The 24,649-nt window shown below is 55.5% G+C and overlaps 4 protein-coding genes across 4 annotated transcripts; 2 read left to right on the top strand and 2 right to left on the bottom strand.

Annotated features, from left to right (window-relative positions):
• Window positions 1–3,367: 3,367 nt before the first annotated feature.
• On the bottom strand, window positions 3,368–5,629 carry MAM_00905 (Peptidase M13; the record flags this gene model as incomplete). Its single annotated transcript, XM_040819704.1, has 6 exons — window positions 3,368–3,631; window positions 3,741–3,908; window positions 3,999–4,280; window positions 4,341–4,580; window positions 4,700–5,421; window positions 5,482–5,629. The coding sequence occupies 6 exons, from the start codon at window positions 5,627–5,629 to the stop codon at window positions 3,368–3,370; spliced, it is 1,824 nt and encodes a 607-aa protein (XP_040682969.1).
• A 398-nt stretch (window positions 5,630–6,027) lies between these two features.
• MAM_00904 (Cytochrome b561, eukaryote) lies at window positions 6,028–6,964 on the bottom strand (the record flags this gene model as incomplete). Its single annotated transcript, XM_040819703.1, has 2 exons — window positions 6,028–6,680; window positions 6,826–6,964. 2 exons carry the CDS (start codon window positions 6,962–6,964, stop codon window positions 6,028–6,030), a joined length of 792 nt encoding a protein of 263 aa, XP_040682968.1.
• A 975-nt stretch (window positions 6,965–7,939) lies between these two features.
• On the top strand, window positions 7,940–10,921 carry MAM_00903 (DIL and Ankyrin domain containing protein; the record flags this gene model as incomplete). The annotated part of the gene is made up of 4 exons (XM_040819702.1): window positions 7,940–8,351; window positions 8,437–8,819; window positions 8,912–9,313; window positions 9,386–10,921. The coding sequence occupies 4 exons, from the start codon at window positions 7,940–7,942 to the stop codon at window positions 10,919–10,921; spliced, it is 2,733 nt and encodes a 910-aa protein (XP_040682967.1).
• Window positions 10,922–19,853: 8,932 nt separating this feature from the next.
• On the top strand, window positions 19,854–23,062 carry MAM_00902 (Rab-GAP/TBC domain protein; the record flags this gene model as incomplete). Its single annotated transcript, XM_040819701.1, has 3 exons — window positions 19,854–21,301; window positions 21,440–22,559; window positions 22,658–23,062. 3 exons carry the CDS (start codon window positions 19,854–19,856, stop codon window positions 23,060–23,062), a joined length of 2,973 nt encoding a protein of 990 aa, XP_040682966.1.
• Window positions 23,063–24,649: the final 1,587 nt, after the last annotated feature.

Raw genomic sequence — 24,649 nt, 5'->3', positions numbered from 1 at the left:
AAGGCACAACTATTTTGCCAGCTAAATGCTTGTATAGCATTATAGAGGTTATTAAAGCTGCTATAGCCCAGCAAGAGCAGCAAATTTAAGGGCGGATTTAAGGGGTTGTAAGGGCCTTTATAAGGCATCGCAATATGTATTATTAAAGGAGGAAAAATACTGCTGCCTATTAAAAAATTCGTACGGCTGCAGCATTATTTAATAATAATTTTTAGAGTTAAGTAAAGCTGCTATACCTTTATACCAAGAATGTACCGTGGGGCATGGCAGCAGGGCTTGCCGCATAAAAAGTGGGTCATAGTGGGGCAGTGAGCCCGCCGAGCAAAATGAGTGAGCCCGCCGAGCAATTCACCCAAGGCCAGGCAGGCCCAGCGTCAGCCAACGCCCGTTTCCACTGGCCAATGTTGTCCTTCCAGCCATGTCTCGCACAGGGGACCCGCCAAAACAGAAGCCACAGCCACATGCTCCTTCTCCGTGGTCAATACGTACCAGACCAGACCAAGGCCAAAAGAAATTAAATAAATAAATAAATAATAAAATCGTCTTTTCCCCCTCATCCTCGCCTCCCTGTCACCGCCAGCCCAACATCGTCAAACCGTACTCCGTACTCCGAAGACCACAACGCCGTCTACCCAGTGTACTTCGCCTCGTCTCCATAGATTCCTACTTGTTGGTTACGGCCCCTTTTCTCGGCCGCCCGAACCCCCCTTCCCCTTCCCCTTCCACCGCAAACTCCACAAATGACATACCTGGTCGTGGGTCAATGCAGTCCCGACTGCGTGTCTGTACAGTGCAATGTGCAATGCTCCGAGGATTATTATTGTCAGCGGCTGACTAACAACGTCGCTCAAGACATGCAACCCGAACCCGTTGATCTCAAGTCTGGAAGTCAGTCGTATCCCGAGCTTTGCTCTCTGCCGTCACACGAATGCAACGTCTGGGCCCGTCATGCTCCCAAGCAACCGGTCAGCGAACATATATGACAATGTGAAGAGCGTCGCCGCCCGTGGGCGTGCGGAATGAATGAAGGGGCTATCGACGATGCTGCAGACGCCGCGCCACGCGATGTGTCATCACCGTAAAAGTAAAAACTGCCCGTCATGTGGCGTCGCACCCGTCGAACGAGAGGACCGGGTTGGCGCATCTCGGAAGCTTGATTTTGCAACCCTTTCCTCTATTGATTGCCGGGTCTAGGGCCAAATCGAATGCCATTCCCAAGGGAAAGGGGGCTCCCAAGCCACAAGTAGTTAGTACCACGGCCTTGACAAGACGTACTAGTGGTGTTTTTCGGCCAACGTTGGGCACTTATTTACTACTACTACTACCAAAGTGCTCTTATACCCCTAGCACGTTATAATGCCGTAGGCGACGGGTCCGTAAAAAGAAGCTTGTTTACGGTTCTGTGTCACGACCCGACTTGAGCCCTGTCGCGGAGCATCTGAAGATGGACAGCTGCCCGCTCGGCAGAATTCAAGCCGCTTTTCTGCCAGTTGAATTTTTTAAAGTTTTTTCTTGAAAAACAAAGCAAAAAAAAAAAACAAAGCCCAGCCATGTGGTCAGATGCGAAGAAGCGTGGCGACTCTTACCAAGCTGTGCAGACCCTATTTTTGTAAGCAGCAACAAGCCAAGAAACTTTTACCAAGGCGTCCAAAAACATACTCCCTCTCAGCCCTGGCGTCCATGGCATTTACGATGGAGATGAACCAATTTCCGAACCGCCCCCACCCACCGGCCTGTTTATTATCATGCGGCTGCGCAGGATGAACACAGGAGCCAGCCGGTCCTGCGTTGGCGAACCGGGCGGCCACCAGCAATCCTAGTATGTGAGGCGCCGTCAAGACTCGAGATAATGAAGCGCCGAGTGCAGGCAACCGCCCCCGCCCCCCCAGCCGAGTAGCGCTTATCCCGGCAGCTCGTCGCGTGGTGATGCACGTCTTCCGTATACAAACGCCCAAAGGATCCAAGGTAAAACCCCCAGGCATCTTGTTCGCCAGGCGGATCCAAAACTTGACACTCGTCTGCGACAGAGCAAGCCCAAGCCGAGATGCACGACAACAACCCAGACGGGCCTTGAGTGTGTGCACGACGTGGCCTTGTCTTCCCCAGTCCGTCCGACTGGGAACTGCGACAAGTCAGAAAGGTCAGAAAATAGGGGTCCCTTGCTCGTGTTACCCGAGATACACGGGCGTCCGCACATCGCTCGGCAAGTTTCATCACAAAAGGCAAGCCCCGTGCGCGTCTTGCCGCCCACGTCTGGTGCGACACGACTGGATTTCCATTTGGTACGTAATAAGACGCTGTGTTGAGGACCCTTGGTGTTGGTGTTGGTGGTGATGGTGGTGGTGGTGGTGTTGTTGTTATTGTTGTTTGTTGTTGCCGTCCCCGATTGCCGCGCGCGTGACTCGCAAAGCTACGGCCTGCCAACCGGGGACCGGGGGGGCGCCCATTCGATGCGATAGCTCCGTACTCCGTATCTGTCTGTCGATTCAGCTCCATCGTGATTCGTGACTGAAGTGGTGGTCCACGGTGTGCTGATCAAAGCCAGGGCCCTCCGTCACTCAGGCTTTCGTTCCCTGGTTCTCCTGCCTTCCGAGCGTCGTCTCCTCGGGACGAAGCTGAAAGCCAGGTGAGGCACTCGGGTCTCGCACCAATGCTGCCGGATTGCGTCGGCGGCGCACCATTTGGCATCCTAGCTGCGTCCCGTTTGGGAAAGTGGAGCCGCCGCCGGCACGTGCCCATCATCGATGCGAATGGGGGAGTCATGGCCTCATGGCCCGTGCGCATGGGATTGTCGAAGCATGAGGGTAATACTATCAACATTTTGATGCTGGCGAGCTAGCAAAGCTAGTCGCCGAGAGTCGCACGATGCCAATGTCGAAAATCGACCAACAAGTCTCATTGCGGAATCATGCTTGTCCTGAATCGAACCACTGGCACGGTCACCGAGTGCCCTTGTGTCCCAGCTGGATAACCACCAGTTGAAGCGACCTAACCACATGTAACTAACTAGTATGTTGTATCCTCTCGGGCGCGGCCATGTCGCTGCCTCGTACTCCGTATGTTGTATTATATCTATTATTGAGGCGCTGTTTGGCCCCACACGACGTCCAATTTTATTTTTATCAGCTCTCAACATGTCAGGATTTGCCTCGTTCCGCCGCAGCTCTCGTCATCTCTGATCAGCGTGACTCTCGACTCCGTTTTCACGAGGCCACGCGGATAGAAACCATCACACGCACGCGCGCACGCATACACACCAATTACCTACGTAGCCGGAAAAAAGCGTCCGCTAGCTCCTGCCATCATCAAAACAAAGGCCAAAGGAGTATCGTGCCTTGTGTCCCTCCTGGGCGGCAGTGGAGGCAGGTCACACGGTTACTTTGAAACTCATGCCCAGATTCAAACACTTGTTTCTGTCCAGAGGTTGGCCAAGATCCTCCCACGATCTCGTCCAGTGCAGCTGCTCGAGTGCAAACCAGTCGTGCAAGTGGCTCCATTTCTCGGGACGATTCAGACTCGACGCCCGCCCGTGAGTTTGGTCTTGCCCGGGTGCCATGCCCGGACTGTCAGCGTGTACGTGTGCTTCTCTGTAGATTTGCGAAAGGCATCCGCTGGACATGTGGTGAGGGCACTGACCCGTTAGCTGTGTCAATGGCAAACATTCATAGACAAAGCGAGACAAAGCGAGACATGGGAAGGAAAACGGGGCAAGGGAAGCCCATGACAGACAGCACACTCACCCCCAGAGCATGTCCAACGCGAGCCGTGATACGTCCAACCTCAAATACGGCGTCTTTGCCGTCCTCTTGCGCAAACACATCCCTCATCAGCTGCGCGCCAACAAAATGGCCAAAATGTCGCTGGACTCTGCCGACGCAGTGCTCGTCCCATCGAGGGCTCGGCTCGAGCTATATGTCGTCCGTCAGCGTCATCCCCATTCTTCGCGACGGAGCCTGATACAAAGTCCGTGTGTCCCACGACGTGATGGAGAGACTCACCACAGGAGAATGAGCATGCTTAAACGCTCTCCACTCCTTGGCCCACGACATGTCCCACAGCTCTTCTGTCTGCAGAAACGCCTGCCACATCATGTACGTCCTCAGCGTTTCCCTGGAGAAGCCCCGCAACACCTGCCAGTATTTCCGGAGCGAGTCTTGGAACAAGACGTCCACGGTGGCGATTTTCTCTTCCTCGCCGTGCGCCATGGTGAGGAGGATCCCGTCGAGGCGGAGAGGGTTCGTCCTGTTCAGTTCCTCAAGGGTCACGCTTTCCACGCTGTGCTTATACGGGCGTCAGTCGCTTCTGATGGCGGATTTTTTTAGAAACGAGCATACACGTACCCTCATGTCTCGCCATTGCTTGTCCGAGGGGAGGACGGTGTGCAGCGCTTTTTCCAGGTTGATGATGTTCATTGAGAGCTTGTACATGTCTTGGACGGTAGGGGCCCAGGGCCCGTGGAGTTTAGGAAGGACTATGTCGAGCATTCGTTCGTAGCGCTTGAGGATGCTGGGGAGCTTGTAGAGATCCGGGTCGTCGAGGCCGGTTCGGGGGTGGGGTGCCACGATGGGCCCTGTCCGCGTCTGCTCATGATGAGTTCTCTTTCCTTTCCTTCTTTCCTTCTGTTTGCTCCCCTGCCCCGTTGCTTGTCCTCGGCGTGGGCGGGGATCAGACGTCACATAGGATGTATGGGAAGACTCACGTGGTCCTTGTACGAAACTCCAACTCCAAATTTGAACAGCGGAAAGATGCCGTAGCGTCCAAGATTCAGCATTGCTCTGTTTGCTCCTTGCGCGTCGATGACGTCGACGGGCCGTGTTGCGTCTGCTGTCCGCCGCCACGTGTCTTGCTGGTCGCCGTGTGTAAAGACAGACATGTGGTCCAGGGCGTTGAAGGGGCGTCTGACCTCCTCCATGAGGTCAAGGAGCACGGCATAGCTAGTTTCCGGGTCTCTCGCGTTCATGCAGGTGTCGAAGTAGCTGTGGACCATGGTCCAGAGGTCGGCTGGCCTCGGGCCCGGAGGGAGCGTCGCGTTGAAGGTGGTATTTCCGTTGGGGGCTGCCGTGGTCCAGGGGCGGTCTTCGGTGAAGCTGTTACTCGAGGGGGCGTGGATTGTGCCGTTGGCCATTGTGTCTCCGTCCGCGGCGGCTGAATTCCGCAAGGCGTCATGGCGAGACGTGGGGATGGCGGCACTCTTGTCGGCAGAGAGTTCCTTGGAGAAGATGGATTCAAGCAAGGCGATGTCTTTGTCGGAATAGTTGCCGGTGCTGGAGGTAATTTTGACTCCGGGAGATGACGTCTCACTCTGATACGAAGGATCAATCATCGAGTGCACTGTTTCAAAGAGCTTCTGGACAACGCCCTCTATGACGACCACGGGGCCATCATCGCCTTGGTGGCGGGCAAAGTGATGTCCACAAACGACTGCAACGCAATGAGCTCACGCGCGCGCATGTTGGAAATCAAGAAACGCATACAACTTACATCTCGCCCATTTGTAGCAGCAATCGTTCGGGTTGACTTGGTTCCCCAGCGACTCCTGCAACAGGCTCCAAAAGTTGTTGCAGTCGGGAGCGATGCATGTGCCATTCGGGGGGCTGTAGGCGTCTTCATAGACATGCAGCAGATCCATGGCTGTTCGTTTCTTCTATTCCAGGTAATGGATTCTGGAATGAGAGGGTTTATCAGATGATAATGACGAGCGGGAAAGGGAAAAGACGTGCATTTTGATGGAGTACATGAAGCGAAATAACATGTGCAAAGCATACAAAGGGGAATAAACTTTTAGTCTTCTTTTCCACGCCCACTAGGTGCAAAGTTAGGGCATTAAGACGTAATGCCGCCACATGATATCCTAGCTATACTAAGTAAGGGATGAGAAACCTACACTGGAGAGGTTAGCAAACACACGCAAAACGACGCCATTCCACATAGTGCCGTACATTTCAAGGTTGTGCTTCCGAAATTGACAGATAACTCGCGCCGCGCCTGCCTTCTCCCCTCCCCCCCCTTTTCATGGAACGACGGTGCTTAATCAGTCGCACTGTCAGAGTCATTGACAGGGCGCTCGTTGCGGGGATGCCTGAGTCCCATCTTTTGCTTCTGGATCCTCGGAAACACGCCCATGACAACAAAGACGGCGCCCAGAGACGTCGTCCAGAAGCTAAGGCGCAACACCGATTGCACGTAGTCGGTGAATATGGCGCTCACGACCGTGGCCAAGAGCATCAGCAGGACAAAGTAACCCACGTACCGGTGGTACTTGTACAGTGACTTGGCCCGTTCCTCGCCGCCGTACAGCCGCGGCGTAAGCCACATGGTGAAGCCGACGACGTACTGGCCGGCGAGCAGGGCGAGCGTAGACACGCCCAGGAAGGCATGGGCGACGTGGAAATGCGGGCTGCCGCTGCGGAACTTGTTGACTTCGATGAAGACGATGCCCGTAACGAGGGCCGCAAAGGCGAGCAGGTTGAGTGCAGCGTGGACGTATTGGCCGACGCGCTTCTGGTCAGGCGTGTCGCCCGAGATGGGCTGCTGGACGAGGACGGACTGCGTGAGCGTGAATTTGGCGATGGACATGGCAATTGGGTGGCCGGAGAAGAAGATGAGCGGGCTGGAGGAGATGTGTGCCCAGAGGTCGGCGCAGAGGATGATGACGCCGAGCTGGGCGAGGATGCCGGTTCCTATTTTATTTATTTTGACGTCCGTTAGCTGAGGGGTTTTGACGAGACTTCTCTCGGGGAGCGTTTTCGCTCCATCTAGCTGCTTTCCTGAGCGTGGCAGGCCAGGGTAAAAGAGTCGTAGCCGGTGATACGGAATCAGGCTTACCAATCACAAGGGTCCTCATGATACTCGCTCCCGCGGGCAAGACTGCGTCCCCGGGTTTCCCAAGAAGTGGTTCCGCCTCAGACGCGACGATGGACTCGCGTGCCGGTGGCCGCGGGGGAATGCCTGTTGCGCTCGCCATTCTATCTACTGGGGGTTTGGGGGTCTTCTTGTATCGGTTTGCTTTGTCTTTCTTTTGGGTGCTTTGCTCAGTGTAGGTGCTGGTGCAAACCTTGCTGGCCGAACTGGTCTGTATTGAAGCTAGTCTGGAGTGTCCGGAGTAATGATGTGGCGGGGGGCAGCGAGGAGAAGACACTAGCGGTTCGGGGTTGATCGAGGATGTCGTGGACGAGGGAAGCAATGGGAAAACATGGTCGGGAGTTGCAAGGCCTTTTGGTTGATTTGGATTCCTTGTCGGCCGCATGGGTGACGGCATGGAGTCGTCGTGGACTGGTTGGGGCCAAGGGAGCTTACAGTTTCTCGGCACATGACTGGCTCGATTTGCGTGTGGCATGACGGGAGGCGCGCCCCCGCCCCCGCGATTCATTGGTGAGTGGTGGAACTGCAATGCACGACGCGCAATCTCGTCTGGCACAAAAGCCCTGCACAGTGCAGCGACTGTGGTTCGGAGCTCGGCGTGTCAGATCCAGATCCTGTGTGAATACAGACAGCCATTCTGCTTGTGCCGAACCCGTGCGCCGAGGTCAGTCGTCTGGATTGTACAGGGCACACAGCTCATGCAACTGGTTCGAAAAAAGATGCATTTCGAGTGGATTTGCCACTCAAAAGCAATGGTCGAGATCCATGCTCGAGGTCAAGGCAGCTCACGTGTTGGACCTAGTGCCGATGAATGCCGGCCCAGGCACAGACTGTTGACACTCCGCAGGCAGATTGAACGAGCACAATAAAACACAAAACATGAGGCTGCACGAACGTGCCGCCCCTTGCACGCGCGAGGGCAGTCGTTTATTTCGCAGGCCACTGGAAGTTAAATTGACGGGCTGCTTTGGCTTTTGACCTTTGGCTTTTGGCCTTTGGCTTTGTGCCGTGGAGTCGGTCCTCGAGCCCGGGCGGCGCACGGACCAACTTCCAGGCGAGCGAGAGCCTGGCTGGCCAAATGACGACGTGCAGCGGCGACAGGACATGGGCCTTGGCCTTGGACTCGACCTCATCCGCTCGCCGGTCGCTTGCGGACAACGTGCACCACGCACCACCTGCCATCATCACTCGGCCGCAGAGAGCCCATGACGACGCCCACGACCACCTCAGCACGCCGGCAGTTCTTCCTCTCCATCCATCCCAACTGTGCTGCGCCCTCCGTCTGTCACCGAGCGCAGCCCAAGTTCCATGGGCTGCCGAGTCTGGTCTTGCCCCTCCACCTTCGGCCATGGACTCGGAGCATCTGAGCAGTAATGGCAACCCCAAGCCACGAGTCATACCCGCCGACCTCCCGACCTCGCTGGACGACCGAAGACATGCCCCGACAGAAGACTACATCCCCGAGACCGAGATGTACGATGGCTGGCAAGGTGAGTCGTCTTGGGAAACAAAGCCGCAACAATCAAGGAGCGCCCCGCGCCGAGCAGCCATGTCTGACAACCCCTACCCTTCCAGGTCAGTCACAGTTTCTGACAACGCCGGCACTGGCGAAACCGTTGAATTTCGGAAACCTGTCGCTGAATGACGACGGCGACTATGAGCGACGTGTTTCCGACCCCGCCAAGGACAGCGACACGCGACTCATGGAGATGCTGCAAGCCCAAGCAGCAGCTCACCAGGCCGGCCACGGGCTCGAGGATGAACAGACTATTCTAAATGATGACAAGCTGTCCGATTCTGCAAAAAAGGACATGCTACAAAAGGCAATAACCATGGCAGCCAGCAATGGCGACGTCGCCAAAGTCAAGAGACTGCTCGACGGAAATGTCCACTCAATGATCGATGTCAACGCCGCCGACGAGGATGGCACACCTGCTTTGATATACGCGAGCTGTTTTGTAAGTAACATGACTGCGGCTTTTTTTTTTCTGGCGTTTCACACAACAACGACCACAACTGATAGTACCCGCCCTAATGCTGAATGAAATAGGGTCACGAAAGTGTCGTCAAGGCCCTCATCGACGCCGGCGCCGACGTCAACAGACAGGACCGGAATCAGTGGAGCGCCCTCATGTGGGCCATGACGAACCGGCACAAGGGAATTGCGAAAATGCTCCTGGATAATGGTGCATCGTCGGACCAGAAGACGTCATCTGGCCGCACAGCCTTTGACTTTGTTCCCCCCGACAGCGACATGTCTTTCTATTTGCACGACAACGGCTACAACATCGGGAACGCCGGAATGGGAGACGACTTTTACAACCCGGGCTTCTCGCAGGACCGCTTTGAAGAGGAAATGGCAGAAAATGAAATGCGCAGAAGGTTGATGATGGACAGTGCCAGAGACTTGGAGGTCGATTTGGGCAACGTGGGAATCGACGACCAGCCCGAGGTGCGTGTCACGCCGAAGGACAAAGGAAAATCATTACGTCGTTTGTTTGCCCGTGTACTGACCTTGCACTAGCCGGCCGACGAGTTTGAGGAGGAGCAGCAAGAGTTTGACTGGAGCCGCTGCTTGCATGACCAAATGTTTGTCTTTCAAGAACACGAGCTTGACCGGATACTCGACATCATCATCACCAAAATGACTCCCCAGCGCTCGCCGTCGCAGAAGCCCGTGCCGGCCAACATGATATTCCTCAGCGCAAGATACGCGCATTACCACGCCAGTCCGGAGCTGCTGGAGAAGCTGCTCGTTACCGCCATGGACCTGATCAATGACGTGGTCGAGAGGTGTCAGTGGGACATGACAATACTGGCGTTCTGGATCTCCAACGCGACCCTGTTATTACATTACCTGAAAAAGGACGCGGGCCTTGTGGAGGCGACGGCCGAATTTCAAGCACACCTCGCCGAACTCATCAATGAAATTTTCATCCTCATTGTCCGCGACGCCGAGAGACGCCTGGACAAGGTCTTGGATGCCGCCATGCTCGACCACGAAACGATACCAGGTTTCGAGGACATTACTTTCCAAAACGAATGGAAACTTTTCAAGCGGAAACAGACAGTCAAGGAGGAGCCCCTGGAAAGGAGGTTCAGGCCGCCTTCACCCAAGCAGCGCGCAAAGCCGGCGCCGCGAAACGTCAACTCGCTCCTCTCCTCTACCCTCTTCGTGCTGGACCTGTACGACATCCACTCGGTCATCACCGCACAGATCGTTTCGCAACTACTGTACTGGCTCGGCGCCGAGCTGTTCAACAGAATAATGTCCAACCGAAAGTACCTGGCGCGAACCAAGGCCATGCAAATTCGCATGAATGTGTCGATTCTCGAAGACTGGGCGCGAACGAATAACCGGCAGGCAGAGCATTACGAAGGCGGCGACACGAGAGCCTCTGGGGAGACGGTCATGGACGCGTCCCGGCGCTTTCTCGCTCCCGTCATCCAGCTTCTTCAGTGGCTGCAGTGCTTCTCATCCCTCGACGCAGACGACCTGGAGGCGCTCGTGGGCACACTCCAACAGTTGAAAAGGCTCACGCCACAGCAGCTCATACATGCAGCCACCCACTACCGGCCTGAAGTGGGCGAAAAGGGGCTCCCCAAGAGCGCAATGAAGTATCTCGTCGCGATCCAAAAGGAAGCTGCACTCAAGCGAGACCGGCGGCGCAGCCGGGCGGCGTCACCGCTGCCCAAAACGGGACACGACGGCAGCAGCCCCACGACACCCGTCAAGGGCAGATCAAATGGCAGCAGTGTGCTCGACACCCCTGGGGCCGTGTTCAGTCCGGCCAATTCTGAGGCCAACGGCGCGTCAGATGACGAGGGCGACGCACCCGAGCACCTCCTCATGGACCCCGCGCTGATGCTGCCATTCACACTGCCATCCGTCACAGACATGCTGGTCTCGTACGGCGCAGGCTTCGGAGGTGTCGACAGGGAACGGGAGCGGAAATATATTCCCTCGGTTCCCGCCGAGTTTTTGGACAGGCTTGAAGTCAGCGGTGTAAGAAAGGAACCAATGTTTGAGGACAAGGACTGGGAGAATGAAGAGGTCTAGGTAAATCGGAAATGAAAGAAGTGGGCAACGGCGCAGAAAGCGCCTACCTCGTAATCGAGACTTTAGCATGCCCCAATGTTGGTTGCTACCAGTGCACAGCGCATCGTGTACGCAAGTGACCTGTTCGTGTTGCGGGAGAATGAAGTGATTGTCTGTCAAGACGTCTGCTTCCAAGATCAAAGCGTCTATGTCATGGTAAGCATGCGTCTGTCCGCTTTCCTCAGGGGAAACGGACCATGAACACGAGACATGCTCGTGCTGTCAACGGCAACGACGGAAGCAGTCGGCCGACTGCGGTCATTGCTGACCTTGACCGAGAGTCGGTTCGGTACCTCTGGTGCGCGCTCGGCAGTACTGATGTATAACCGCACAGTGGCTCTTCAACTGTTCGATCTGACACGCAAGCTGGACATTGCTTCACAAGCCAATTCCGTCGCCCCAAATTCAACATCTAGCGGCACTGTGACGCGCCAACAGCGGCAGTAGCACGTCCGGAGACCATGGCATCATTGAACTGCCCGTATCGATTCTCTCTTTGCGTGAGGCTCCTTGTCACTGTCTGTCCTCGGCTCTAGTGTCCTGGGACACCCCGTCGTTCGTTTTACTGAAACTGTGGTGTCTTCTGACACATGGCCCGGCCGACGCTGTGAACACATGAGCTCGCTTTCCCACTGCTCCTGGGCGCCTGTGTGGTGTCCTACCAGACTGCTTCCCTGGCACTGTTTGCTATTCAATAGTATCCAAAGTGTACTGTAGTCCATGTATATACTAATTAGTAGAGTATAGGATAATACATCTTGGCATAGATTGGTGAGTCAACTTGTCTGCGCCTTGCTGGCACGAGCTTGAGCCCGATGAATTCCATTGCATTCACGGCGCATCTCTTCAGACAGCCGCAACCGATGTCAGCTGTAGGTGTCGGCGAATCGACGTTGTGTGAGTTGCTCCGATAGGCGATCGACGCCGAACCCACGCGACACGTGCCGGATCGGACGGCGGGGGTCGATTCCGACGGATTCGACATCGACGCAGAGGACTCAAGAGATAACGCCGGGGTGGCAGCCAATCTTCAAGGCGTCCGAGCGATATAGAGAGAAGAAGCCATCCATTGAGGGGTAGCGCAAGGCACTCACGTCGACGAAGCTCCAAGAAAGATTTCCTTAGCTCGAGACGACTGCATCCGAGATTGGACGATACGTGGCCGAGGGAGAAGGCCCAAAGTCCTGGCGGGGTCGGCGAACAGCCTGGTTGAGGCAAAAAGGGGTCCTCGATCCGGGTCCGTCTGGTGGGCGTGATCCAGACAAGGCAGTCGTGAATGTCAACCTCGTCCGGCCCTTCGAGACACGATCGCCGACGCCGCCGCTTCCTGGCGGGCAAGAAAGGGTTAATCTAACACAGCTCGGCGTTAAAGGTCCCTGCGGGCCAATGCTTGTGTTTATGCAGCAGCCTTGTGCCTGGGTCTTGTGACCGTAGCCCTTGTGTAACTGCCATCCGTGCGACACTTGGAACTACCGTGGCTCTCTGCTGCAATGTCCCAAGTTACTTGCATCCTCGCTCTTCTCCATGGACACTCCTGCGCTTCTATAGCCGCATTTGGAAGTGTGGAAGACGGCAGACATGTAGACGTCCTGCGCTGGCTTCTCAACTGCCATCATGGTGCGTGAGCGGTTCCTTGTTGGCGGGCAGATTGTGTCGTGCCGCAAAGTTCAACGCAGGCGAGCGAGCCGCGGCGCAAGTGAAGACACGTCACGTGGCCTGCTTGGGCACGGCTACCTCGGCCGCCATGCATCCTTACCGCCATTCTATTCGCATCAGGATCAACGATGCGCCTTGGTCCGGCAAACCAAGCTGGTACTCCGTACGTTGGCCGCTCATCACATCCTTGCCGTGACTTACCTCTGCACCTTTTCGACACATGCACGTCTGCGACTTGCACCGTCGTGATTGCAACCCCGCATCGGCCCGGCCCGGCCCGGCCCAGCGCCACGATCCGACCAGTCGCGTACTTCCATTGGCCTGTACTTGTCCTTGTGTGCAATATTCAAGCTGCATCAGGCCTTCTCCTGAGAGCAGGAATGATTTGTACCCGCTCGAGTTTGGTTCCCTCTGTGATGTTTGAGACCCGGCAGCCAACCCTGCAGCAGGGAACGGGAATGGTCTCATCATGGGGGCCATCGACTGTCTGACTATTGCAGCCGCAGATAACACGACGCGTCCGCAATCCCACCTCGGCCGAGTGTTTTACCGCCACAACCGACATGAACAGACGAAGCCGATGCGCTGACGCGGTCAAGTCCACAACGGCAACTTATCTCTGGGAGATTCCGGAAATCAAAAGTTGTCAAGCCCTGGCTGGAGCAGGAAGAGCTCATAGGGTGTACAAGAGCGCCCATCCCAAGCCGAGCATCTGCGCGATACCCTAGACTGCTCCATCACTGGCGACTAGCCAAACAATTGGAACAACATACTTCTGGTCGCGTTGTTGTGTTGCGAGACCGTCACTGTTCGTCGCCGTTGCCCGGGCAGGGAAAACCAGTACGACTATGTACGTGCTTTGATTCCCGGGTTCCAAGGCGGACGCGTCCGTGTTGGGTGAAATTGGCGGCGACGCAGGCCAAGAAATCGGGCTTCTCTTCACGGTTGTCACGACATGGGAGCAGCCACAGATCCGCGATGATGAGCATTTTCCCGCACGTGCTTTGCAGATTCGAGCTGGCTGCGTGACCAAAGGCACCTGGTGCAATGCAGGTTACCTACCCGGCATCGCGCCCTCTGGCATGGCGATTCACGGGACTGGCCCATGAGTCCGGCCGTCTTTGGCTTGTGGCGCCTGGCAGGAGAACAAGACATTCAGGCCGCTTTGCGCCGCATTTCCAACGAAAAAAAGGGGGGGGGGGGGGCGCGGCGCCGATCAGACAATGCGGGCGCCGGCTGACGGCGAGGCGCGTTCGTAATCTACAGATCGGCGGTCGCGATTGCAATATGCTGGCATCCCATTTGCTTCTCAACTGCGGTCGACTGCGGTACCGCCCAACGTGGCAGTCAACACCAGGACGCTTGGGCACTCGGGGGAACAAGAGGGCTGGACCAAACACCGACGCTCCGCGCGTCCCTTGCAAACCGCAACGCAGGCTCCTTCGAAAGCCGCCCCGAGAGATTCTCACGTCGAAAAACCGCTCTGTGCGCTTGACCAGGTTCGAGGGCCGTGATGGCGTTTTACTAGCCGAGCTCTCGCATCAACTTGTCACTCAACAGCATTCAGACGGGATGAATGTTGACGAACAATGCCCGAAAGCGAAAATCATCTGCTGCCACGGCAACGGCTCAAGGGAAGTGGGAAGTGGCAACGATGGACGCGACGCGCCCGTGCTTTACCGCGCCGCGATGGTTGGCCTTTGGATTCAGTCGACGGCCGGCGGCTGAGTCTCAAGTTTTGCAGCCAACATTCATGAAACGACGTGGTGTTCGAGATGCCGATAAGAGTGCCTTCAGAGGCGAGACTATTCTAGAATTCTCAGATTAAGATAGGTGCCAGGCTGTACGTGCCTGCGGAAGCATCGGTTTGATTAGATGACGTACATGCAGCAGCTTGACTTATCAGGGGCATCGTGTTCCTGGCCGATGGCAGTAGTACTAATAATAAATACACCGATGCCTGTCCTGCATCGGTTCATGACAAGGGCGCCCGTGTCGAACTAAGCGGTAGGAGTATGGGGGAGCCGTTTGCAACTGCCGGTTCCTCGGGCTGCGTCTGCGTACCTTGTCTGGTGCCTGGGGCTACACCTTTAGCATCATGATAGTACGTATTCATTCATTACAGATGCTGCAAATTACATCCTAAAAGAGAGGGCATCGTCAACTGCCCCGCCTAGGCAAGTTGGAACGCGATGGACTACACGCTTTATCCAGCGGCATCACTATCATAAAGGTCTTCAAAAAAAGATTGATTCAAGTCGAAAAGCTTCAGAAGATGTGACAAGAGCTCTTTCTTATTACAACAAGCTTAAAGAGGCTATTCAGCAGTACGGAGTCCCTCCTGAAGATATCTGGAATATGGATGAGACTGGCTTTCGTATTGGAATGGGAAAGGACCATTTAGTTGTTACAAAGCGAAGAAGAGCGCATCTATTTTCAATGCCAGAAAACAGGGAGACTGCAACAGCAATAGAATGCATTTCTGCTGGCGGCAAAGTTATTCCTGCCTTTCTTATCCTTACAGGGCAAAAACACATGGAGTCCTGGTATCGGATAAAGGAGCTTGAAGCTAATACCAAAATAACAGTCTCACCAACCGGCTTTACGAATGACGAAATTGCAGTTGCTTGGATACAGCATTTTCAGGAATTTGCAACGCCAATAGGCAGATATCGCCTTTTAATCCTAGATGGCCACGGATCACACCATACAATTGAATTCGTTGAATACTGCGAACAGCACGATATAATTCCCTTTGCGTTGCCCTCGCACCTTACACACATCCTTCAACCTCTTGATGTTGTGATATTTCAGCCACTAAAGCATTATCATGCAAAGGCGTTGGATATCATTGTTCGAGACGGCGTGTTGAATATTACAAAGATTGAATTCCTTGCTTGCATTCAAGCTGTACGAAAACAAGCTTTCAAGACTACTACTATTCTCACAGCCTTTCGAAAAACTGGAATTTCACCCTACAATCCACAGCCTGTAATTGAGGCCCTTGAACAACGAGCTGCAATTTACACATCAACACCATCGCCGCCGCCGTTATATCACAACAACTCTTCCGACTTTGAGACGCCCACAACACTCAGGCAGATAAATAAGGTTGCCAACAAGCTAGGGGAGGTATTAGAAGACGATACATCCCTTGAGCCTGAGTTTGCACGCAATATCAGTCGTTTTATCCGCGGCTCTCTTATTGCAGCTACTGAGCTTATACAGACGAAGAGAGACCTTGGGCGTACAAAAGCAGCTCAATTACTATCACAGCGACGTAGAGCTCATAAATATCACGCCCTACAAACTGGTGGCGTTCTTTCTGTGGATAACGCGCGTGAGATGGTCAAGCAAAACGAGAATGACCGCCTTGATACTGCTCGTCGGGTTGTTGAGGCAGCCGACAAAAGGCGCCACAACCACGCCAAGAGGACGTTTTTTGAAGCAGCTAAAAAGGCACGTAAATGGCGTCTGGATTCTGTACTAGATCTACTAGAAATTTGGGACGAGAAGGGTGTACATTATAGGCGAAGAGGTTAATAGCGTTATTAGGTTGAAAATTGGCCCGCCTTGGTGTCCGGCCCGCCTTGCTGTCGAGCACCACCTTTGGTGGTGAGGGCTTTTGCTAGCCGAACCACATAAAGTGGGGCGGGCACGATTAGTACTACTACTAGTAGTAGAAAAGGGGCCGGGATGGATGCCGGGGAAGTAAGAGACTTGGCAAGGTGGCCACCGTAGGGGGCTGTGGGAAACCCTTGCCCTGGTGTTGGGTTCTCGTAAAGACGGCCGACTTCAGACGGACCCTTGAGTGTTTGAACTTTGGAGTCTCTGTGCAGAGCATATCGTGGAGGTTGGGCAGCCCAGGATCTGGGGGGCGCCGGACGCAAAGCCATGACCTTTGCAACGACTGTGAGGGCAGTACGGAGTAGGCACCTCTTGTGCGTCTTGCCATCAATCATCAGTTGACCCTCACGAGGAAGCACAGGTGGCACCAAGGCGGCTAAATCAACGCAGCAGCCCGGGACGAGAGCGCGCGGTCAAGTAGACTAGCAGCGCTCCATCCAAAGCCATCTGCCAGCGATCCGTGGCGACTACTAATCAGTCCTGTCCGTCGAATAGGAGAATAGCGGCGGCAAAGAGGGTGACTTGGTTCGTACTTGGCGTGGCTGGAGTCGCATCGTCGCCAATTTGCTGCACCGTGGTGGCACATCGTGGCCGTCGGGAGAGTGTTGACATGTTGTTCTAGGCGTTCTAGAGCCTGGCCTAGCCCGGTTTGTCGCTATTTTTCTTCTTCTTGGCGACGCCTCGCTGACGGGGACGCCCAAGTGGTGGTAATCCGATTTTCTTTGCCATTGCTCGTGGTGTTGCTTTCGCCCACTTGAGTCGGCAGGAAAAAGAAAATTCATCCGGACGAAACCTTGGCCGGCTCGTCACTAATCGGGTCCGTGGGACCTGGCCCCGATCGATAAACGAGTCAATTTCCCCAGCCGCAATCGAAAGGTCCGAACCTTGAGGTGCTTCTTCCCACGATGTTACGCACTACAGAGTAATCAAATCATTCCTTCCTCAGTCTCACTTCCTTGCTTCACTCGCACGGCAACTCTGCAGCAGTGTCTTGTGCCCCTTTAGCTCTCAGGGAGCAACTAAGTATCGGTCAGTATGTGACCAAGTGATATCCGACAGGTTTGCCATCTTCCCACCACCACCACCACCAGCAGCAGCCCGTTGCCCGCCTATTGGCCCGGCGAGACCGCGAATTGGGCCCCGTGGTGCGCAAGCGGAGGGCAAACGAGGGTTCTTGGTGGCATGGCGGGTACCTTGCAGGAGGTGTTGGCTCGTGAAGGATTCTTGCTAGCACATGATTTTGTTCTTGTGTCGTCCGGGGCCCCTCCCTCGGATGACTGGGGTCTGGGACTGGGACTGGGATGCGCGCCGAGTCTCTGCAAACGTTTACAGATGGGATGAGCGATGCGCAGGCTAGGCTGCCCGTGGTCACTGGTGGCGTTTCCCGTCCCGGACCGCTACCAGTCTCCTTTGGCTAGTGTAACAAGAGATTGAAAGGGGAGCCATGCGCATAAACACCATTTTGGTGGTGGCCAGCCCGGTGTCTGGAGTTGACGGGAGAGGCAGGCGCAGGAACTTCCCCGTTGGTGGGCTGCGGCCTGCATAGGCCCTTTGACAATGCTCCTCCAATAAAATACGGCCAGGCCAAGACGTAGTCGATGCTTGCGTAGGAGGGGAGGGGAGGGAGGCCAGGTGCGGAGGCTTGCTTCCTCCGTCGACGGACTGCGGAGACGTTGTCGCCCAGAAACTGGAGTTCGGCCGCTGGGAGAGAAGCGGCTTTTTTTGTCTCCTCGTCAGCCATTTAGTGATTCGGTCACGGTGATGGCAACATGTGGTGGACTGACCAACCTTGGGGGTAGATCGAGGCGCTGGCCAGAGGCTGAGGACGGGACGATGCGGCGTGCGTGCGTGCATCTGGAGTCTGGGCGTGAACTTGACCGAGCAGCTGCTTCAAGTGCTCTCTAGTTACTTGGGCTTTGGACTCGGCCACCCGGCGGCCTGTGATGTGGCACTCGGTGGGTGGCAGACGGGGACCTGGCAGCGCTCAGTGGCCACATGCATGTAAAGCTCGGCCCGTCAGGCGCTCGCCGCCAGGAACGGCGGTACTACTTGGTTGGGTACTTGGGCGGCAGTATCCTCTGCGCCCGATCGTCAGGTACCGCCGGCCACTGCGCGCGGCGTTGCATCTGATCTGGACGCGCCAAGTGCCAAGTGCTCCCCATTGCATTGGATTTGTCGACGAGTCACTCGCGACTTTGGATACAAGATGATAATCAACGCTGTGACCGAACTGCTCCCAAGACGCATGCGTCGTCCAGGTACCGGTTCTGAAAAGGTACCTACCCAAGACGCCCAGGTCCACACAAATACCGAGGACGTGGCCCGTCGTTTGTCCCGAGTCCTGACTCCTGGACTCCCGGCAAGCCTTCATTCAGGCCGTCCTTCTTGTCCCTCCCTCGGCCACGTTGGTCCATCTCATGAGCATCTCTTGGATGCAGACGATTCCCCGGGCCCAACTTTTCCGTCTCACCTGTCCTGGTGCAGCCGTCTGACTCTGATGGCCTGTTCCCGCCGTGTCCGTCGCCCGATAGATTTGTCTCACATTTCAATGCACCTTGATGCGCCAAGTGCTGAATAATGTTAAAGAGACGTCGAGTCCCCCGGACACTCTCACACAACGACGGATTCAGATTTCGGATGCGCGCTCCCCCTTCTCTTCCCATTGCCATCATCTTGGTTGCCCGAAATCTTATCTTGAAACGAGACGCTCGACTAGAGAGCCTCTCGCCCTAATGTCCGTTGTCGCGTATGCGCATGCGATACATACACATCATCATCATCATCACACTCGCACCTGCACCCATGTAACTACAAAGGCCGCGCATCAGGCACACATACACATCCACCACGTCAACACGTCTCCGCCTATATTAGACCACGAGACCGACTGTCTCTGAAAAGCGAGGGCGGCGGTGGTATATTGGTCCAGCCATTACTGCAGCTCCGCTTGCCAGCACACGAGTCCGCGTACACGCATCGATCCTGTTGCTCCCAAAACTCGCCGAACCCCAAATCCGCTCACCGCAACCACGGCAGATAGTCGCGAGGCCTGCCTGCCACTGCCAATAAGCGGGTCACTTGCCCGGACGCCTCCTCCCTTCCTTCTTGGTTGGGCAACACTGCCTCTGAGCACTCCGAGAAGGCGTTACCACGCCGCGCCTTCCTTTATTTACGTCTCGTCCTCGCAGTCGCATTCCTGCCCCGTCCGTCCCCTTCCTCACTCGAGACATTACAATCTTGGTGCGATTCCATCTTCCCCCTTTTACTCGCTTTGCATCAACGCCTTTGCTGCAGAGCCGGCACCAGCTCTTCCACCCGCTACCGCTGCGCCCTGTTCTTCGCGTCGCCAGCAGGGAACCTGCCTGTAGCTTTTCATTCCCTCGTTTGGTTCGGCAGTCCGACTCTGGTCTCCACCCTGGCCGGATCGCTACACACTCACTCATCGGTCTATTACCGCCACACAAGAGTCCGGTAAACCAACGTCCCCGAGGCAAACTCGCCTAGCAAGCGGCGTAGCAACGGCCCATCCTGAAAGAAATCAGACGGCAGCCACAGGAGAGAGATATCGGCGAGCGCATTCCGGCCCACTCTTTTCTTTTGCATTTTTAGCATGTTGCCGGCGAGGTTTGCCTCTGTGCGGCAGAGAAACCGCTCTGGCACGGGCCGGGCTCCCTTTCGGGATGACACAAATGTTGTTGGCTTTCGATACGAGAAGACCAAGCCCGCAGAGCCTCCGGTCCCCCTGCCACCACCAAGGAACCCCCTGCGTTCGCCAAGCTCAGTCAGCATTGCAAGATCACATACGACCACGGCAACGAATATATCGCGGTCCACCTCGACTTCATCCGCCGCTACCTCGCGCTCAGTGAGCCCCGTGGTTGTTGCACCGCCCGCCTTGGCCTTCATGCCCTTTATTGCACCGCCCACAGAACAACATCCGGCATTGCGATCTCCGCTGCCTGCCAGCGCCTACGCTTCCGCGTTGGGCAACCAGGACGGGAAGCGCGACTCGGGACACGCTGGGACTACAGCGTCAGATAGTGTGATCCACGAGGAAGACTGCGAGGATGACTTTGGTGACGACGCTGCAAAACGACAACAACACGACCTTTGCTCAGACGAGATGCGCCAGCTCGAGCGTCACGGCGCCGTGCCAGAAGCAACCAAACGCGTTGACAGTAGGGCCGAGGGCCGAGCGCTGGTGGGGGCTCCTCCGCCTGCCGGGGCTGCATTGCCAGGACCCCGTGCATCAGCCTTCGCAAACTCTCCCTCAACAACACAGACAGACATCAATTCGCGTGTTTTTAAGCAGCCGGTTTCCCCTCGGAAGCTCGTCAAGAATCGCAGTCTCCGCAGCTCTGGATTCACAGCATCAAGGTCGAGCGAGTCGTCCGAAAGGGCCAAAGAAGAGCCGCCAATGAAGTCGGAGCCGGAACCTCTGGTGCGGGGCTCAGTCGCGACCCCAGCCTCCTCCGCGCACAAGCCAGGCCAGAACCAAGGCGCCGTCTCTCTGCAAAGTGTCCTCATCCCGCCGGAAGGGTTTAACGGACCTTCCAACAGCATCTCATCAGCCGTTACCGACTTGGACGCTCAGTTTGCTCCTCTTGCGATCTCGATCCCGACTGACGACTTTCTCGATGATGCCTTCATGACCGGCTTGTCCTTTTCGAATCGCGGCAGTTTAATGTTTGGTGGCGAGCGCGCAACAGCAGCGACGGCTGTCGAAGGCGGCGTAGTCGACCTGCCGCCATCTACAACGGCCTCGGCAGACCATCGCGACGGCAGCGACGCAGGCATGGCTCCTTCTTCTGGCGAACGGACCGTCCCAGTCGATGCTAGCAACGACCGATGCAACTCGAGTCTCAGCGCCGTCACGGCGCAGCCTGTCCCCCACATTCGCATCCTCTCGCCCGATATCGAAAAAGAATCTCAAAAGGTGAGATCTCTCTACCAAGCCGGCGATGCCATCAACTGGGAAGATGGCGCCAGGTTCTCCCTTGACGAGTACTTGGAGCCTACTCCCGAGGTTCCTGCGGAGGAGGACTCTCACGACGACCCGTATGCTGTCCTTTGGCTGCCCCCTCACCCCTCCCCTCTTCCCCCCCCTTTTTTTTGAAAAGAAAAAAAAAGGTCACTCGTCTTGATGGTTCTTGATTAAGCTAACGCTGCTGGAATTTCTCTGTTTGTGAATTTTAGCGACCTCACCCCTATCGCGAACCTTGGGGAAGCCTCCGCCGGGCCAAGGTCTGTAAGCTCCTTTTCCCACTACCCCGACAATGCACGACGCGAAAAAGAGTTGGCGGGCGGTCTGGAAGACTGGCAAGACATTGATGGCGCGGATGTGGACCGATATGGCTTCATTGCACCGAAACAACCTTCTTCAAGAGTCAGTATACCGACCGAGCTCAAATCAGCGCAATTTTCTCCTAGGAGGCGAAATGTGCTACACAAAAGGGAATCCATCGGGCTCTCATCTCAGCTGGGCGGTAGAACACCAAGCAGAAAGGTTTCGGCACGATCTCTCAACACAGTCCACTCGAAAGCGTCGGTTGCGTCCCTGAGGTCCTCACTCTCCTCGCGGTCCGTAATTCGCCAAGCCAGTTATCTTTTGCCTCAAAATCGAAACCGAAGATGGATGGACGAGGCCGGTGACATGTTGACAGTGTCACCAACGCTACAAGACAGAGCGGAAGAGGCACAGGCGGAAAAGATCTCCGAGGCTCTCAAACGAAAGGAGTGGGAGCGGACTGAAAAGTGGCGCAAGATGGCCAAGGTCATCAAGCAAGGCCCTGACGGCCAGGGCATGGAGTTTGAGTTCGACGTTAAAAGCCCTAAACTTATTGAGCGAACGTGGAAAGGCATTCCGGATCGGTGGCGCGGTGCGGCCTGGTGGTCGTTTCTCGCTACGGCCGCCAAGGAGCATAACGCGCCTTCTGCCGAATTCATCATAAACTCCTTTCACAATTTGCAGCAAAGAAGCTCCCCGGATGATGTGCAGATCGACTTGGACGTCCCCCGGACAATCAGCATGCACATCATGTTTCGGCGGAGGTACCGAGGGGGCCAAAGGCTTCTGTTCAGGGTGCTCCACGCGCTGTCAATTTACTTTGCAGAGACGGGCTATGTCCAGGGCATGGCTTCACTGGCCGCCACGTTGCTGTGCTACTTTGACGAGGAAAAATGCTTTGTGATGCTGGTCCGCATGTGGTCCTTGCGCGGTTTGGACAGGCTCTACCGTCCTGGCTTTGAAGGTCTCATGACTGCTCTTCGCGAGTTTGACGAAACTTGGCTCACCAAGGCCGTATCAGAAAGACTTGTACGCATCTCCCCTCCTCACTCCCCGAAAGAAAAGAAGGTCTTCACATGCGTGTGTGCGTACTGGAGAAGCGTGTGCATGGACTGACTGTTGTGTAGAAGCAGCTGGAAATCGACTCTACCGCATATGGGACGAGGTGGTATCTGACGCTCTTCAATCTGTCTATTCCCTTTGGCGCTCAGTTGCGCGTGTGGGACGTGTTTCTGTTGTTGGGAGAAGGCGTCACGGAGCACCCGTCAAGCTCTTCAGCAAGGTCGTCGGCAAGACCACCGTCAACGACGGAGGAGAAGAGTAGTGAGGCGACAGCTGTGGCTAGCGGGCTGGATGTTCTGCATGCGACCGGCGCGGCTCTGATCCAAGGGCTCAGAGAGCTTCTCTTGGACTCTGATTTCGAAAATGCCATGAAGGCATTGACATCGTGGATACCCATCAAAGACGAGGACTTGTTGATGAAGGTGACCAAGGCTGAGTGGAAGACTCACCAGGGCAAGAAGAAGACCTAGCAAGCATGCTTGCCTTTTTGGTCTCTGTGATTACTTGTCCTTTGCCACGACTTGAGTGTTACCCGCGGAACACTTGTTGGCCAAAACCTCTTTTTTTTTTTTTTTTTTTTTACGTCGTTGGACTCGCTCCTTTTCCTCCTCGGTGTTTGGTCAGCGATATACCCCAGCACAATGGTTTCCATCCCCTAGATTTGTTGTCGATTATCCATATTTTTGTTTCCTTTTTTTTAAAGCTCTGTTTTATTATATTTTATGTGTTGTGACGGACATGACATTGATACCCCTCACCAACGGCCAATTAGAGCAGGTTCATGCCACAGACGGCAAAGTTTGTTTCCTTTGTCTACAGATGAGGGTGAGATTGCAGCAAAAATTACCGGCCGAACAGAACAGTACGCGGGGGGGTTACATGACGAGGAATACGCGGGTGGATGGTTTCACGTTGCAATTTTTTTTCACGGCAAGGGAGTAAGGGTGGCACGGTGTTCATTATACCCCGGGATATGGTTACTTTGTACATTTTGGCCTGGCCAGAACAGTAGAGGCTCGAGTAATCATAATGGTTATCCATATGCCATGCCACTGCAGTAAAGGCGGTCGTGTCCTGGGAGGACGGATGATTCGAAGCCGGCGCGTGTGGCAGTTGACATGTACGTTACGTACGTACGACTTGGCATCTCTACGCCGTCGGCCTCGGGCGTGTGTCCTTGGTTGGTGAGCCAGAGGCAATGACAAGTAAAGGCCATGCTTGGGCAGTCCGCAGTGGCAGAGGAAGCAACGTCGGTCCCGTTCATGTCGCCTGCCCGTCGTGTCGTCGTCACCGGTCAGCACCAATCAGGGTCACATCCAATCTCGGCCGCGCCAACGGGCTCCGGTACGGAGTACGTGATACGTACATGCAATGCGGCACATCGAAGGGACCCTGGGACCCTGGGACCCTGGGCTGGTACGTCGCCGTCTCCCGTGCCCGGTGCTATATTTAGACACGCACGCCCCTGGCGCAAATCAGATCAATTTCGTCGTGGGTGCCCGGGCGTGGCGAGCGTGGCGTCTCGACTCGCAACGTTGGGTTTTTCTGCAGGCCTCTTGTAACACGGCGCTTCCAATGCGCGCGCCCACAGGTGGCAGGTGCGGGAAATTGAACGCTGCGTGTATTAATAGAAGCGAGGGCATGGGGAAAGCAAGACGACGAACGGGAGCGGGACAGGAGAAGCGGCCAAGACAGCCACCTCGTCGTGATTGTTGAGACTGCTGGCCACGTCTCAGCCTGCTTCGACACATCACAATCGGCACGGGGGCGTCGGTTTCGCACCGGACGGAGACATGGGGTTGACGGACGTGATGCGCTTTGGTTATTGTTTCTTTTTTTTTTCTCTTTTTCTCTTGCAAATTGCAGGAGCGGGGAGGAGGGGAATGACCAACACGTTTGATTGTCTTGTTCTTCCCTTCGCATCGTGTTCAACACGGTGCTGAACACACGGAGACACGAGGAGAAGGGGAAGCGCTCCGTGTTGAATCCGCAAAGTGACAGACGGACAGACAGATGGTCGAGTTCCCTATTTCCGTGGGCAAACAAAATTGACGGGC

The sequence above is a fragment of the Metarhizium album genome (assembly GCF_000804445.1).
Source record: "Metarhizium album ARSEF 1941 chromosome Unknown scaffold_1, whole genome shotgun sequence".
Taxonomy (NCBI): domain Eukaryota; kingdom Fungi; phylum Ascomycota; class Sordariomycetes; order Hypocreales; family Clavicipitaceae; genus Metarhizium; species Metarhizium album.
Note: the sequence above shows the minus strand (reverse complement) of the source record. Positions and strands in the feature narration are given on the sequence as shown.